Source organism: Crotalus tigris, unplaced genomic scaffold (genome assembly GCF_016545835.1).
Source record: "Crotalus tigris isolate CLP2741 ecotype Arizona unplaced genomic scaffold, ASM1654583v1 scf7180000018016.4438896, whole genome shotgun sequence".
NCBI classification, from domain to species: domain Eukaryota; kingdom Metazoa; phylum Chordata; class Lepidosauria; order Squamata; family Viperidae; genus Crotalus; species Crotalus tigris.
Genome location: NW_024096778.1, coordinates 503,453 through 519,988, shown reverse-complemented (window position 1 = coordinate 519,988; position 16,536 = coordinate 503,453). Strand labels below are relative to the sequence as shown.

The 16,536-nt window shown below is 40.5% G+C and overlaps 1 protein-coding gene across 3 annotated transcripts in view; it reads left to right on the top strand.

Annotated features, from left to right (window-relative positions):
- The window catches only part of SENP6 (SUMO specific peptidase 6), a 98,709-nt gene that overhangs the window by 13,255 nt on the left and 68,918 nt on the right, over positions 1–16,536 (top strand). For all 3 annotated transcript variants that reach the window (XR_005557079.1, XM_039346622.1, XM_039346623.1), the window contains exon 3: positions 15,551–15,614. Coding sequence is in view for 2 of the 3 variants with exons in the window: in XM_039346622.1 (XP_039202556.1) it covers positions 15,551–15,614 (64 nt within the window). In the remaining variant the exon portion in view is untranslated. The remainder of the gene's footprint in view (positions 1–15,550; positions 15,615–16,536) is intronic.

The following is a 16,536-nucleotide window of genomic DNA, read 5'->3' as shown; positions in this document are numbered from 1 at the left end:
TAAATAAATATGAAAATATTTGAATATAAACTAAATATTTTACATCCTCTAGAACCTAAGTCTTCTGATCCATATTTTCCTAAATATAAAATATGTAAATGCATATGAATTTGTACAGTTTATATACAAATTAACTTAAAATAGTTTTTCATATGTATAAATAGTAATATAAGTCATATTCCCTAAGCAGTGGAATATTTCAGTATTGAAACAGCAAGAGAGAGAAAAGGAAATGAAAGATGGATGGATGGATGGATGGATCCACAGATGGAACTGTGTGTGTGATGGGAGAGAGGTGTGTAGTTTTAAGTTAAAAATATCTTAATACTCTTGGTATACACATTGTTAATTTTATGGGTTTCTTTTTTTCTCCCTCTATCCCAGGAGAAGAAATAAACCTATGTTATAACAAAAGTAAAAAGTATATTTTATGCCATTAATTATAGTTCTATTAATTAATTTGATGAGGTTTATTATACATGCACCCAAAGACTACATATTTCATTTACGTTTTACCCCAAATTCTAAAAGCAGGCTTTGGTACTTGTTAACTTTAACTCCAACAGTAAGTATATTACATAGCCACAATGTGGTTATTGGAAACCAAAAGGGAGATAATGGCATCTTCAGGGAAATTGTAGTATGTAGGTACCAATTCTTAGCTAGATGAATTGTGTGTTTGTGTTTGTGCACATGCAATCGTTAAAAAAGTCAAGATTAAAGCTATTGCTATGTGATGAAGCCCTGCTCTTTTATATGTACAATACATGTAAAAAAAAAAAAGATGGGCTTTTACTCTCGTGATTGTGGCTGCCATTTTTATGTTTTTTTTTGCCATTCCCTGCAGATGCCCTTGACTTTCTTTGCCAAAGTACTCTAAAGGCTCAGGCTACTCAATAGTCATGAAATGTTTAGTGCTTCTGTGTGTCTCTGCATATTTAGGAAGCAGAGCAATATGTAATATTCACAACACAATAAACTATGATCTACTGTTTCAACATTAATATTATCACAGTGACAGCATCTTTTGAAATCTACCATACAGGTAGTCCTTGGTTAACAACTGTAATTGGGACTGGAATTTCCATTGCCTAGCATTGTACATGTGAAGGAAGACATCACATGACTACATTGCTTACAACTGGAAATCTTGGTTGTCCCCATTGCTGTCATTAAATCAGGATTGCAAATTATTAAGTGAAAACCTCCTCATGACTTCCTGACAGCTTCTAACAAGCAAAGTCAATGGAGAAGCCAGCAGGGAGTCGCAGCTTGCAAACAGACCAGTGGGCAGATAAGAGTCTGTCCCTGCCTAGGGCAGACTTAGCTGCACTGTGCTGGCTGTGTGGGGGTGGGATGGTGCAGAAACCATTCTGTGCTCTGGTGCCCAAACAGATCTTTGCTATCTTCTTCCGCTGCTGATGAGAAGCACTGCTTGGTCCTTTGTGAGGCAGCTGATGGCTGAGGATGGCCTTCATGAGGCCTTGCAATATAGGTAGTCCCTGACTTATTGAGGGGGGAGTTGAATAGGACCCTGTGATTGTAAATGCAGGCAGGCCTCCAAGTGCAGTTCAAGATTGCAGATAGCAGTCACATGATCACAAGATGCATTTTAACCAAACATAACTCTGAACTGGTTGCCAAACATTTAAAATGAGGTCATGTGACCATTGAGGGGGACATTTTACTATGGCCAGAATTGCTTTGTGGGCCATAAAGCACCCTTTCTGAGGCCATTGTAACTTTGAACAGTTGTTGAGTGGCTGCTGGACTTCAGCAGCAACCCTGCGTCTACTAGATTTTCAGAGACATTTAAAACATCATTAAGGTGGGAGGAAATATATAGGGCAGGTGCTGAGACAAAAAAAGCTTGTTTCCTGGATGTCAACAAATGACGTTGTTTAACAGAGGGAACCAAGAGTGTGCCTATTCTCCCCAATCTTATTGGGCGGGCACAAACAATGCGAGATATACAGTTCCTCAAACAACTAGGTCCTATGCCATAAAGTCCTTTATAGATAATAATGAGCATCTGGAATTGTCCCCATATGCCCTTAGCAACTAGTATAAGTCATAGAGCAATGGAATCACATGGCATAATAGACCATGTCCATTGCTACCTGCATTGCCATATTCTGGATCTGTTATAACCTCTAAATGCTCTTCAGAGACAGCCTGTTAATAATGCATATTAATATGTGATATAGGAACTCCAGGGGTTTATACTTTTCCAGGGCAAAGCTGCTTGTTAGTAGAATAGAAGTAAGTGTAATATTAAAAATAGCATTTAAACACTCACCGAATGACAATTTATCTGGTATCTTATCAGTGAAAGGTATGAGATATTGTAGCAAAAACACACATATACACAAACACAATTATTGTGACATGCTGTATTTGAGAATGACACCAAGAGTTGGGCTAGTTGGAAATGTGACAATCTATTTAAAGTACTGTACAGGTCAAATCTCTTTCTTACAGTACCAGATTACTGAAAACCTTATTGATTCATTCTGATCATTTCTAACTACTTCTTTTCTCTGGTCATGCTTGCAAACCATATGAAGGTAGAATTCAGTTACGATGTTAATATAACAGGTAACGTTTCTTCACAGATACATACATACATACATACATACATACATATATATATATATGAATAGTGAAAATAAAAATGTGATTCCTGGGTGAATCCATAGTCAATTACCAATAAACCATGAACACCAGGAATATAATAAACTATAAAAGTTTAATACCATCACCGATCACCAAGCTTTCGTCAGATACTTCTGACATCGTCAGGGTTAATGCTGGTCTGTGGGAGAGTGCCTTTATAGGTGAGCCGTCATACCTATAAAGGCACTCTCCCACAGACCAGCATTAACCCTGACGATGTCAGAAGTATCTGACGAAAGCTTGGTGATCGTTGATGGTATTAAACTTTTATAGTTTATTATATTCCTGGATATATATACTAAAGATAAAAGAATGATTCCTGGGTGTATACATACCATCACAGACGACACGTGTCACCCTCCCTTATGTTAATAACGTCTCGGAAGCCACTGCTAGGCTATTGGCACCCTATAATGTTAGGGTGGCACACAAGCCCAACCAGACATTACGGTCTTGTGCCATGAGACCCAAGGATCCACTCCCCACATTGGAGAAATCTGGGGTAGTGTATAAAATCCATTGCAATAACTGCCCCAGCAGTTATGTGGGTAAGACCTCTAAGAGGGTTAAGACCATATCCAAGAGCACAAGCTGGCCATAAGAAGAGGGGAGCAGTACTCCCAAATGCTTACACACGTGATAGAGTCTGGTCATAACTTTGATTTTGATGGGGTGCAGGTGATAGCTAATGACACCACGAAGAGTGGCAGGCTATTAAAGGAGGCCTGGCTTTTGTGTGAAGGATCCATCAACCGCCACATTGATCTACGCCCTGCGCATTTAGCTTTAAGAGCGTGGGAAGTTCATACTCGATCACTATGGAATGGACGACCCAATAATTGTGGTCCCATCCCCTCACCTCAGAGAACTGATACTCGTGAGAATAACAGCCAAAGATCAGAGACCCTCCCGACCTTAAGGATGGATACGCACTTTCCGTGTATGAGGCAACCCAACAACCTTAGAGACCTCACCCCCTTCAGCCTGAACACTCCCCCCACTTGTATGGAAGCCCCCGTTACTGTGGACTCCCTCACCCACCCATCTGGAATGCACTCGCACCCGTATAGAGCAGCAGAATTGCCACAAGACAGAAGGACGACACGCGGGTTCAGCCCACCTCCCTATTCACTGCGTTCGAGGAAAGCCACGCCCCCTGTGGTTGCATGGGAGGAGAGCACTTGTGAGCTCCCTGCCTCAGGAACAATCATACATCCCTGGACAGCAGCGTTTCAAGCGACAAAAGAAGAAGGGGTGACTATTGGATGCCAATTAGATCGGGCACTGAAACAATCACCCCGGAGAGTATCTGCCGCCCCGCTTAGCAGACGGCAGGAATCACGGACTGGTTCCCCGAATGGAATAGGAACTATTACAAGAAAAAAGGAGATTGATGCTGTCAAGGATTACAGCAGGGGGATGGTTAGAAAGACCGAGTGTGAAGGGAAGTCAGATAGTGCGAGTGCGTGCAGGATGTTTGTAATAGGATCTCGGAACAGAGAGCAGGAACATGATGGTGATGGATGTCGAAAGGGTGGAGAGGTGAAGAGATCCATCTGTGCAGAAGGTTTCAGGGGAGAGGAGGGGGGGAAGCAACTTGGTGATGATGATCACACACTGGATTGTAGAAAGACCGTGTGCCCTCTTGAGTCACAGATGCAGAGAGGTGGGAAAATGAAAGCTAGTACGCATGTAGATGGGGGGAATGACGACAAACTGAATAATTGTGCAGCAATTGACATAGGTGCAGCAATTGGCCGTTTGGGACTTGTTACGTGGACCAGAAATCGAGTGCAGGCGCTGGCTTGTTTATAAATGTCTCTCCCATTGATTTATTTGCCCCCTGATGATGTTGGCAGGAGCCAACGAAAGCTAGGTCTGCTTTTTAAAAAAACTTTTAAATGTTTTATATTTAAACTTTTAACGTTTTATAAAACTTTTAATGTTTTAACTCTTCCTGGTGCTCACTGTCGGGCCCTGCGGGGGTTGCTGTAACATGCTACCACCAGCACCCTGATCCGGCCTCCCAGACGTCACTGGCCATCGCTGGACTTCCTAAATTACCGCTGAATCCCTCATATACTTACCGGCCGTGTTCTTTGAGGCCTGACATCTGAACGAGGACTTCCGAGCATGCGCAGTTCGATCATCGCGCATGCGCAGTTCGATCGTCGTGTGGATATACGCGCAGCCAGCTGGGATGGTGTAGGCCAAAGCCACACATGCGCAGAGGACGCTAACAGACAAACCGACTAACTGGGCAAGCGTGGACACAGCTTCGAAGCCGATCGACAAAACCGAGCGTGCGCAGAGCCAGCTGGTCATTGGAAGAACGTACAGCACCTGGAGGCCTCAAAGAACCGGATGGTAGCTTATCGGAGAATCGGGTGGGGTAGGAGCACATGGGTGGAGAAGTATGGGTGTGGTATTGGGTGTGGTAAAGGTATTTGCTATAAAAAGGTACTGAGGAGAGCTGTTTCCCAGTGCTAACTTTTTGCGTATCCCATATGATTATTTTTTTTTTAATTTTATTATTTTATTTTCATTACAATCATAAGAAAAAAAATTCAGATACATAACAAGTTAAAATACAACACGCAAATTCCGGCATTGCTCACCCATTTCCCCCCAAACTGCATCCCCCTCTCATCTTTTCACTTCCCCCTTCCTTCTTCTTCCTCCCTCTCCTCCTCTCCTCCCTCTCTCCTCCATCTTTCTACTTGCTTATCCCTCTCCTCTTCTTCTCAATCGGATGCGGTCTAGGGGAAAATGTCCGAGCAATCCTCTATCACCAAAAAAAGAAAAAAAAGTCTTAAAAATATAAAACTATCCCTACTTATCTGAACTATTGAACATACTACCCATACTCTCCCCTCCCCCCTCCCCCCTCCCCCCACGCCCTTCTCCCCCCCGGCTTCCCAGAGCTCAGTACAGGGTTACACAAAAAAACCTAAACATAATCAACTTAAATTTACTACTTATACAATAACCAAAATCATAATAACCCTTAACTCTCTGTAAACTTCAATTCATAATTTAATAAAAATCCATTATTCATAAAATAAATGAAACTTTGTTGTTCCATACTTCTTCTGAATATATTCTATCCATCTTCTCCATACAGAAACATATCTCTTTTGTGAATGGTCCTTTAAATAAGCAGAAATTTTAGCCATTTCTGCTAAATTAGAAATCTTGAATACCCATTCTTCTTAAGAAGGTAGAGAATCTTTTTTCCAATACTGACCCACCAGTAGTCTTGCTGCTGTTATTAAATTCAGCATTAAAATAGTTTCTTTAACATCAAAGTCCACAAAAATACCCAAAAGAAATAATTGGGGAGTAAATTTAATTTTCCTTTTAAAAACTTTTTGAATGCTCCACCAAATCATAATCCAAAAAGCTTTAATATTTTTGCAAGTTCACCAAACATGAAAATAAGTTGCATCCAAGGAACCACATCTCCAACATTTGGGTTGCAAATTCGGATACATACAAGATAACTTTTTAGGATCCAAATGCGATCTATAAAACATTTTATAAAAATTTTCCCTCAAATTTTGTGCTTGAGTAAATTTAACATTTCTAACCCAAATTATCTCCCAGGAATCCATTAAGATCGGTTCCTGTATATTCTGAGCCCATTTGATCATACAATCTTTTACTAACTCTGTTTCCGAATCCAATTTTATTAACTCATTATAAATTCTTTTAATATGAGCAAATTTCTGATCTTTAATCTGAGTTACCAAGTTTTCATCTGTTAAAGTAATTCCCACCTTCTTATCTACCCTCCATCTCTCCATTATTTGTAAATATTGAAATCATGATTGTAAAATATTTTCTTGCCTTAACAAATCAAAAGACTTTAATTGCCAATGTGTACCTGACCAAATGAGCAACTCTTTATATGAAATATTATCAAAATTCACCCCCTTATAAACCTCTTGAATTGCCTGTCCAGGAATTCCCCAAATGGGTATTTTATAGTTTAATTTGTAATAATACTTCTTCCAGACTCGAAGTATGGCATTTCTTAAAATATGTGACTTAAACACCCAATCTATTTTCTTATCAAAAACTAAATATGTGTGCCAACCAAATAATAAATCCCAGCCTTCAAGAACCAAAATATTTTTATTTGTTAAATTGAGCCAATCACTTACTAAAATTAAGGTGGCCGCATCATAATATAATTTCAGATTAGGTGCTTTAAGTCCACCCCTTTCTCTAGCATCTTGTAAAATCTTAAACTTAACCCTTGATTTCTTGCCACCCCATATAAATTTATTGATACCCTTCTGCCACTCTTCTAAATTTGCATCCTTTTTCAAAATGGGTAACATCTGAAATAAAAAAAGAAACTTTGGTAGAACATTCATCTTTACTACTGAAATTCTCCCCAACAATGATAATTGTAATTTTTGCCAGTCATTTAAGTCTTTTTGTACCTTTATCCACAATTGTTCATAATTATTCTTATACAATTTCCCATTAGATGTTGTAATATATACTCCTAAATACTTAACCTTATTAACTACTTCATAACCTGTTACTTCAGCTATAGTATCTTTTCCCTTCATAGACACATTTTTCAATAAAATTTTAGTTTTGTTCTTATTCACCTTAAAACCAAGACCTGTCTATACTGCGCTAAAATTTCAACTAATTCATTAACCGAATCTATTGGATAAGATAATGTCACCACCAAATCATCAGCAAAAGCTTTCAACCTATAATCAATCTTCTTTATTTTTATTCCTTTTAATCTAGGGGATTCTTGAATTTTAATAAGTAAGATTTCCATAGTTAATACAAATAACAAAGGGGATAGAGGACAACCCTGTCTAGTACCTTTTTCTATTTTAAATTGCTCTGTTAATCCCCCAGTAATTATAATTTGTGCTGATTGTTGCTGATACACAGCTTTAAGAGCACACAAAAATTTATCTCCAAAATTCATTTCCTCTACCACTTTCAATAAAAATTCCCAATCTAATTGATCAAATGCTTTCTCCGCATCTATAAATATTAAAGCAGCAGGAATTTTATTATTCTTATCCAAATATTCTATTATATTAACCAATTGTCTTACATTATTTTTCATATATCTTCCCGTTATAAATCCCGATTGATCAGTATGAATCAATTGTTTCAAAACCTGCATTAGTCTATTTGCCAATATCTGGCTCAGGAATTCTGGGAGTTGAAGTCCACGAGTCATAAAAGAGCCAAGGTTGCCGACCCCTGGTCTAGACCCTTTATCCAAAGAAATTTCCAACCATAAAGGACTATGATCTGAAAAAATTCTAGGAAATATCTTAGTATTCTTCACTCTGAAAGAAAAGTCATTAGTAACTAGAAAAAAATAAATTCTAGAATAAGATTGATGCCTGTCTGAAAAAAAGGTGAAATCTTTTTCCTGAGGATTACGTTCTCTCCAAATATCTCTTGAGTTCCAAATCATCCTTTAAATCAAAAAAAGCTTTAGGAAGTCTCACCTGGTTACACACTTTAAAAGAACCCTTCTTGTCTTTGCTTGGATCCAAAACACCATTCCAATCTCCCATCATAATAACCGATTTATAATCCAAAGAAATTAGTTTCTGATGAATCATCTTGTAAAAATATTTTTGTTGTTGATTGGGAGCATATAATCCAACAAGAAGAGTTCTGTTATCATTTATTAAAAGATCAATAATAACGTATCTGCCTTGTAAGTCCGAGTCAATTAATTTTGGTGAAAGCTGTTTTCTTACATATATAACTACACCTCCTTTTTTCTGCAATGCAGGAGCTATAAAATGTACCCCCAGCCGGGGGTTGAACAAGTATTTTTGATCTTTGGAGATAATATGAGTCTCTTGCAAATAAATAATATCATTTTTATGTTGTTTCAAATAGTAAAAAACTTTCTTTCTTTTCTGTGGAGTGTTTAGCCCGTTAACATTCCAGGTTAGAAGCTTTGCCATTCTTGGCAGGTTGAAGCCTTTGGAACAAAACCTTTAGACTTGCAGTCGACGATTTCTTTGGCCTTGCTCCTCCCACTGGCTCCAAAGTAAAGTGTGATCCATCATCAACCTTTTGTTGCTGTTGCTGTTGTTGTTCTCTTTCCCTCGTTTATAGGCAGCATGTGTAATTCTCTGTTGTTTTGGGTCATCAATTAATTGAATAGATTCAACCAATAACTCTTCTCCTGGGAGTAGCTTTAAGCCTAGATTTGATTGTGTTTCTGCCTTGCTCTCATCTTTTTTTGATCTTGGAGAAGGTGGTGCCTCTGCTTTTAACACAGTCATATAAAAATCTTTTGCTTTAGAAATTGTATTAAGACGATAACGTAAACCAAGATAGGTCACCACTATCCCCACAGGTACATCCCATCTGAATTGAATTTGTTGTTTCTTAAGTTCATCAGCCAAAAAAGCAAAATCTCTCCTTCTCCTAAGGATTTTTGAAGGTATTTCTTTTAAGATTATCACATCTTGAGTTGCAATCTGAAATCTGTGCTTATAAAAAGCCTGAATAATTTCATTCTGCAATGATCTTCTAGCAAAATAAACCACCACATCTCTTGGTAACTTCCTCTGTCTTGCGACCCATGAATTAACTCTAAAAATCTTTTCTATATCTCTCAACATTGCTTCAGGATCACATTCCAAAATAGAAGCCAATTCTATTGCAATTTCTTCTTTCAAATTCTCCTGAACATTCTCCTTCAAACCCCTTATTCTCAAAGCAAACTCCATTTCTCTATATTGTGACATTAAAATCTCATTCTGTACATTGTCTGCATTATCTTCTATCTTATCAACTCTATCTTGTAGTATTTCAACTTTCCCCACCACTTCATCCACCCTGTCATCAATTTTTTCTACAAGTCCAGCAAGCCCCTCAAGTGCAGAAATAATATCTAACCTCATCTGGTCATTTTTTTTCTCTATAAGTTCTGCTGTCTTTTGTATAGTTTTCTCATAAATGTTCTCCAAAGCATCTTGCAAATCTTTAAGTGTTATTGACTGTGGTGGTGGTGAGGGTGGAGAAAGTTTAGGTCTGGGTTGTTGTTGTACAGTCTGAGTTGCTGAAGAAGGAGTTGCAACTTTAGGAAGAGAAGCAGGTCCAGGACGCTTTGAAGTCGTTTAAACAAACTTTTTGCGTATCCCATATGACTATTAAAGGATTGTTCTTCGTGCCTGGCAGTGAGTTATTTTCATTCAAACGGATTCCTGGGTCAGGATGTTGTTAACGCTCACGTTTTATTTCCTAGTATGTATGTATGTATGTATATGTGTATGTATATGTATGTGTTGTGTGTATGTATGTGTATGTATGTATGTGTATGTATGTGTATATATATGTGTGTGTGTGTGTGTGTGAGAGAGAGAGAGAGAGAGAGAGAGAGAGAGAGAGAGAGAGAGAGAGAGAGAGAGAGAGAGAGAGAGAGATTAGAAATAAAAACAAAAACGCGACTCTTGGGAGTATTCATATTGTCAAAATAATGATCACCAAGAGAATATCTATCCAAAAATAGAATGTAATCCACCAAGCTTTCGTCAAATACATTTGACATCGTCAGGGTTAAAAGGCAAACGCCGGGGGAAGTCTTATATACAGTTGTTTAACGCCTGTTTCTGGCTCCTGGAGCGTGTCATCGGCCCCAGCTGATCGAATTGAGTCCCCTCTTTTTGGGACGGAATGGAGATGGAGTGGGGCTTGAGGAACCAGAGGGAAAACGGAATATAATAAAGTCTAACGAGGACGATGAGAACGAGGATGAATTCCCCCCCCCCCCCGAGGACACTACCAGGCACATTATGATAACCCGGTCGCGGTCGAGCAGAGGAAGGCACCTCTGACATTCTCAACACAAAGCTGCGCAGTGAAAGAGTGACTGCAATTAAAGGGGAAGAGCCCCGTATGAAGTGAGAATGGAGAATTGGAGATGAGTGGGAATGGTGCTCACCGACAATGGATGGAACAACAAAGCGCTGACAATGGGACAATGGCAGAAAACATCCTGAGTATGTGCGAGGGAGAGGCGTGAAAACGAACAGCAGATCATTCAGGAGAACTCACGGGAAGGATGAGGGGAGGAGGAATAGCATGGGTTGTGACTATGAGCCTGCGTTACAACCCCGAGGGATAGATAAACAAGATCAAAGTGGTCTTGGGGTTTGCAGGAATATTGGAAGCGATTTAAATAATTGCCCACCCCCGCTCCCTAAGGGAAGTCATGTGTGGGATGGTGGGGGAATTATGAGCAGGGGAGCAGAAAAGATCCTGACCCCCAACCTGACCAACCCTGAAACAGCTAACGGAGTAACGTATGACAGAATGCAAATTAACAACGGAAAGAAGATAGGTGCTGATGTGGGGTGTGTGCTTGGGACTCAATTTGATCAGCTGGGGCCGATGACACGCTCCAGGAGCCGGAAACAGGCTTTAAACAACTGTATATAAGACTTCCCCCCGGCGTTTGCCTTTTAACCTTGACGATGTCAAATGTATTTGACGAAAGCTTGGTGGATTAAATTCTATTTTTGGATAGATATTCTCTTGGTGATCATTATTTTGACAATATGAATACTCCCAAGAGTCGTGTTTTTGTTTTTATTTCTAATCATTATAACAGAGCAGTTTTGCTCATGGCAAGGCACTGGGAAAAGTCCGTTTGTCGTATCTCGGTTTGTTATCGCAAACTAGCCTTCCTGCATATTTGCATGCATGAAGAATTCCCGCCTAAATCGTTGATGAGGAGACCCGCAGTGAATTCTGCTGAGTGCCAACTAGCAGTGAGAGAGTTTCAACGTCGTAAGGTACGGGCACTCATCAATGACCAACACTGTCGGGTGGGAACCCTGAAGATGGGAGCGTATCGCCTTCGTGAGCAATGTAGTAAGGATTTGTCGGAGCAACATTTTCAAATGCTCGACCAGCACGTTCGGTCAATGGCAGAGAGAACTAACCAACAGACTGCCATATGCCTCCAACGTAAGATAGACACTTTACGGGGATTAAAGGGTAATGGGTACATGGATAATTCTAGTGCATAATTTGTCCTCAAAGTTCGTCACCCGCCCCCAACTCACTCTGCTGCAGCGCGATGTAGGACATAATCTGATGGATGCAAATCTGTTAGATTTTATTGCCGCGTTGGAACCTGCCATGCACCACGGGGTATGGGTGAGAATTCTGTGAGCTTAATCAGACAGCAGGTCACGGGGTTGCTTATGCGTCATAAGCACCACCAAGTGTTAACTAGGGACGAAATGGAGGCCCTGGAACAATTTAAGAAGGACAACACCATTGTGATACTCCCTGCTGACAAGGGGAGGGCCACAGTGGTGATGGACAGGGCACTCTATGTGGTCAAAGCGCTGCAGTTATTAAATGACGGGACAGCTTACAGAATCATTAAGGAAGACCCCAATGGTGGCCTTGAAAAATAAAATCAATAAATTACTTGACGGCTTTAAACGGTCAAAGAAACTTGATGAAGACACCTTAAGGAGAATACGGCCCAATGATTCGGCGCTCCCAAGGTTTTATGGGCTGCCAAAGGTCCATAAGGAGGATATTCCACTTTGCCCTATTGTGTCATTCAGAGGCACCCCCATTTCAGGGTTGTCGAAATGGCTTAGTGATCGCATATCCTACCTGGTCGATGGCAGCCCTACTACAGTTAGATCCGCGGAAGAATTCTTGGAAAGGATTAGGATCCTTAGGGTGGAGGAGGATGAGGTGATGGTCTCTTTTGACGTCACCTCACTCTTTACCTCCATCCCCCAGGATCTGGCCCTAAGAATCCTAAGAGATCAATTAGAAAAACTAGGAAAAACTGGACACTGGGATTCCCTGCAGCCTGGGGATCTGGCGCAACTCATTGAGCTATGTCTTACAACTTATTTCTCCTTTCAAGGCAGTATATATGAGCAAGTAAAGGGCACACCTATGGGCTCCCCAATATCCAGCGTGGTGGCAGAAGCGGTTCTCCAACAATTAGAACGCGAGGCCATGACCCGTCAACAGCCCACGTTTTGGGCACGGTATGTTGACGACACCTTTGCTGTCGTCAAATGGTGTCATCTAGCTGACTTTACGGGAGTGTTAAACTCAATATATCCGGACATTAAATTTAGGGTGGAGGAGGAGATCCGGGGCTCGATAGCCTTTTTGGACGTATTGGTCCAACGTTCCTTAGATGGAACTTTGAACACCAAGGTCTATCGGAAGCCCACTCATACGGATCGAATCCTCCACTACCATAGCAACCATCCGGCCTCCCATAAAGCCAGCTTCATTAAGACCCTGTTTAAACGGGTGCAATCGCACTGCAGCACTATGGAGTCTAAGGCAGAAGAAAGGAAACATCTATTCCGCGTATGCCGGATGAATGGGTACCCTCTAAGGTTTATTAAGCAACACAGTATTGTATCAGACCCCCGAAACGGACAGCAAGGAGAGGAACCCCTGACACGAACCGTACGGGTATCTCTACCGTGCATTAGTAATGTGTCAGAAGCCACAGCCAGGCTTCTGGCACCCCACAATATACAGGTAGCCCACAAACCTACTCAGACCCTACGAGCTAAAGTGATGTGCCCCAAGGACCAGCTTCCTACTGCCGAGAGATCAGCTATAGTTTATAAGATCAACTGCACGGGGTGCCAGAGTAATTATGTAGGCGAGACCTCAAAAAGACTTAAGACTCGTTTACATGAGCATAGGTTGGCTATTAGACGAGGCGAACAACATTCGCAGATTTGGGCCCATGTAGCAGAATACGATCATTGCTTTGATTTTGAGAATGCCCAAATCTTGGCCAACAACACGACAAAAGGAGGTCGCCTGCTGAAAGAGGCATGGTTTTCAGGAACGGAGTCCATCAATCGGCGTGTATACTTGTGTGCAGCGCATCAAGCTCTGAAAATATGGAGTGCCAGCAACTGTACTAACGTGTGGAAGGGACCCAATTAAAAAACTTGTAATCAAAAAAATACCGCCCGGCCTCCCTCCCTGCATAATCACACCGATGGAGCCTCAATTGACAGCTCCTCTCTCCCGGACATGCGATTACCAGCTAACCGACAACAGACTAACTTCAGCGGACAACCGCGGCTAGGTTTGTCACGACCCGCCTGGAGCAGACTCTTTTTGGGACGGAATGGAGATGGAGTGGGGCTTGAGGAACCGGAGGGAAAACGGAATATAATAAAGTCTAATGAGGACGATGAGAACGAGGATGAATCCCCCCCTGAGGACACTACCAGGCACATTATGATAACCCAGTCGCGGTCGAGCAGAGGAAGGCACCTCTGACATTCTCAACACAAAGCTGCGCAGTGAAAGAGCGACTGCAATTAAAGGGGAAGAGCCCCATACGAAGTGAGAATGGAGAATTGGGGATGAGTGGGAATGGTGCTCACCGACAATGGACGGAACAACAAAGTGCTGACAATGGGACAATGGCAGAAAACATCCTGAGTATGCGCGAGGGAGAGAGCGTGAAAACGAACAGCAGATCATTCAGGAGAACTCACGGGAAGGAGGAGGGGAGGAGGAATAGCATGGGCTGTGACTATGAGCCTGCATTACAACCCCGAGGGATAGATAAACAAGATCAAAGTGGTCTTGGGGTTTGCAGGGATATTGGAAGTGATTTAAATAATTGCCCACCCCCGCTCCCTAAGGGAAGGCATGTGTGGGATGGTGGGGGAATTATGAGCAGGGGAGGAGAAAAGATCCTGACCCCCCAACCTGACCAACCCTGAAACAGCTAACGGAGTAACGTATGACAGAATGCAAATTAGCAATGGAAAGAGGATAGGTGCTGATGTAGGGGGTGTGCTTGGGACTCAGTTCGATCAGCTGGGGCCGATGACACGCTCCAGGAGCCGGAAACAGGAATTAAACAACTGTATATAAGACTTCCCCCGGCGTTTGCCTCTTAACCTTGACGATGTCAAATGTATTTGATGAAAGCTTGGTGGATTAAATTCTATTTTTGGATAGATATTCTCTTGGTGATCATTATTTTGACTATGTATGTATGTATGTATGTATGTATGTATGTATGTATGTATGTACGTATGTATGTACGTACATATGTACGTACGTACGAACGAACGAATTGTTTTGCTCCCTGGATGCTTTCTTCTCAGGATTCTAGCTAAATTTGCTATCTTAGGGCTATGCCTTTGCCGCATCATGCGGCCTAATGCTAACACTGACTTCAGCATTCTCCTTATTCTGGTAATTCATATGGTTGCACATTTCTTTCTTCTCAGATCACTAGGAGGGTCTGCACACACCCCCCCTGCTTCCTTTTATGTTTTGCTCTAAAGCAGCTTTCAGTTTTTAGATTGCATTGATTGATTTATTGCCCTTAAATTATTTTAAAGAGATAGAGTGTAGTGTTAAAGGTACTGGGCTGGAAACTAGGAGACTGAATTCTAATATTATCTTAGGTTGGAAGCCAATGGGTGACTTGGTGCCAGTCACACTCTCTCTGCCCTTGTACAACAACTGTTGCAGAGGATTCCCCCCCCCCCAACGTTGAGTTTTATTGAAAGATTTTAATATAGCATCAAAATAATATTAGACTTGCCAGACAGGTAGGAAGGAGGAATGGAGATTTGAGGGGATCATACCTACATTGCAGTTTTGAAATCTGCAATGCTAAAATGTTGAATTTTATGAACCCTATTTTTGAAATAAAATTCTATGTAAACTTCATCTTTAAATAAAATAGTGCTGTTATCAAATGAAAATATTCTTTGAAATATGAACATTTTGTAACGATTGCTGAAACCGGGTCTGTGGTCTTAATCTATAAGTCAGTTGGTGAAAGTTTAAATATATTTTTCTTCTTATGTAGTGAAGCCAATTTGCTGACGTTTGATGAAAGTGATGGAACTTGCAGTCCCAATGGTGAAAGAAAAGTGAGCATATAAAATATAATGTACATTTATTCACTTTACAAATGCCCTATTACATGAAATGTTACATCAATTTAATCAAAGCTAATTCTGTTCTCGTCTTCAACTTACAACCACAGTTATGACCAGAATCTCCATTATTAAGCAAGACAGTTGTTAAGTGAGTCATGCATGATTTTATGATTTTTTTTGCCATGGTTGTTAAATAATTCACTGCCATTAAGTGAATCATGTGATGATTAAGTGAATCCGGCTTCCCCCATTGACTTTGCTTGTCAGAAACTGGCTGGCAAGATTGCAAATGGCAGTCACATGAAACAACCCCCCCCCCCCAAGTAGGCTGCAATCATTGTAAACACATACCGGCTACCAAGTGCCCACATTTTGATCATATGACTGTGGGGATGCTATGACAGTCATAAGTGTGAGGACCCATTGTAAGTGATTTTTTTAAATTGTAACTTATGCTGTTGTAACTTTGAACAATTACTAAAGAATAGTTGTATATTGGGGACAACCTATATAGGATATTTGCTACTTTGCATACTGTTTGTATCATGAAAAATATAGAATTATTAGCAACCTGGTAATTAAACTCTCATGTTTCTTTGGAAATTAAGAAACAATTATTATGTTTGTTTACAACGATATATATGTTTGTGGTGTTGAATAGGTAATATCAAGAAATCAGTAATTCATTGTCTTATCAAAAATGCCAGATCACTTGACAATAATTTGTTTATACATAGCACCAGCTCATAATGTAGCTTAGTTTGACTTCAATGAAAATTAATAATACTGTGTGAATATATTCAATGTATTTTGAAGCTTATGTGTTATTATTTTTACTTTTCACACCAAGCTAAAAATTAACTAAAATTGTGGATTCATTTCATTTCATTTCATTAATTTCTCAAATATAGCT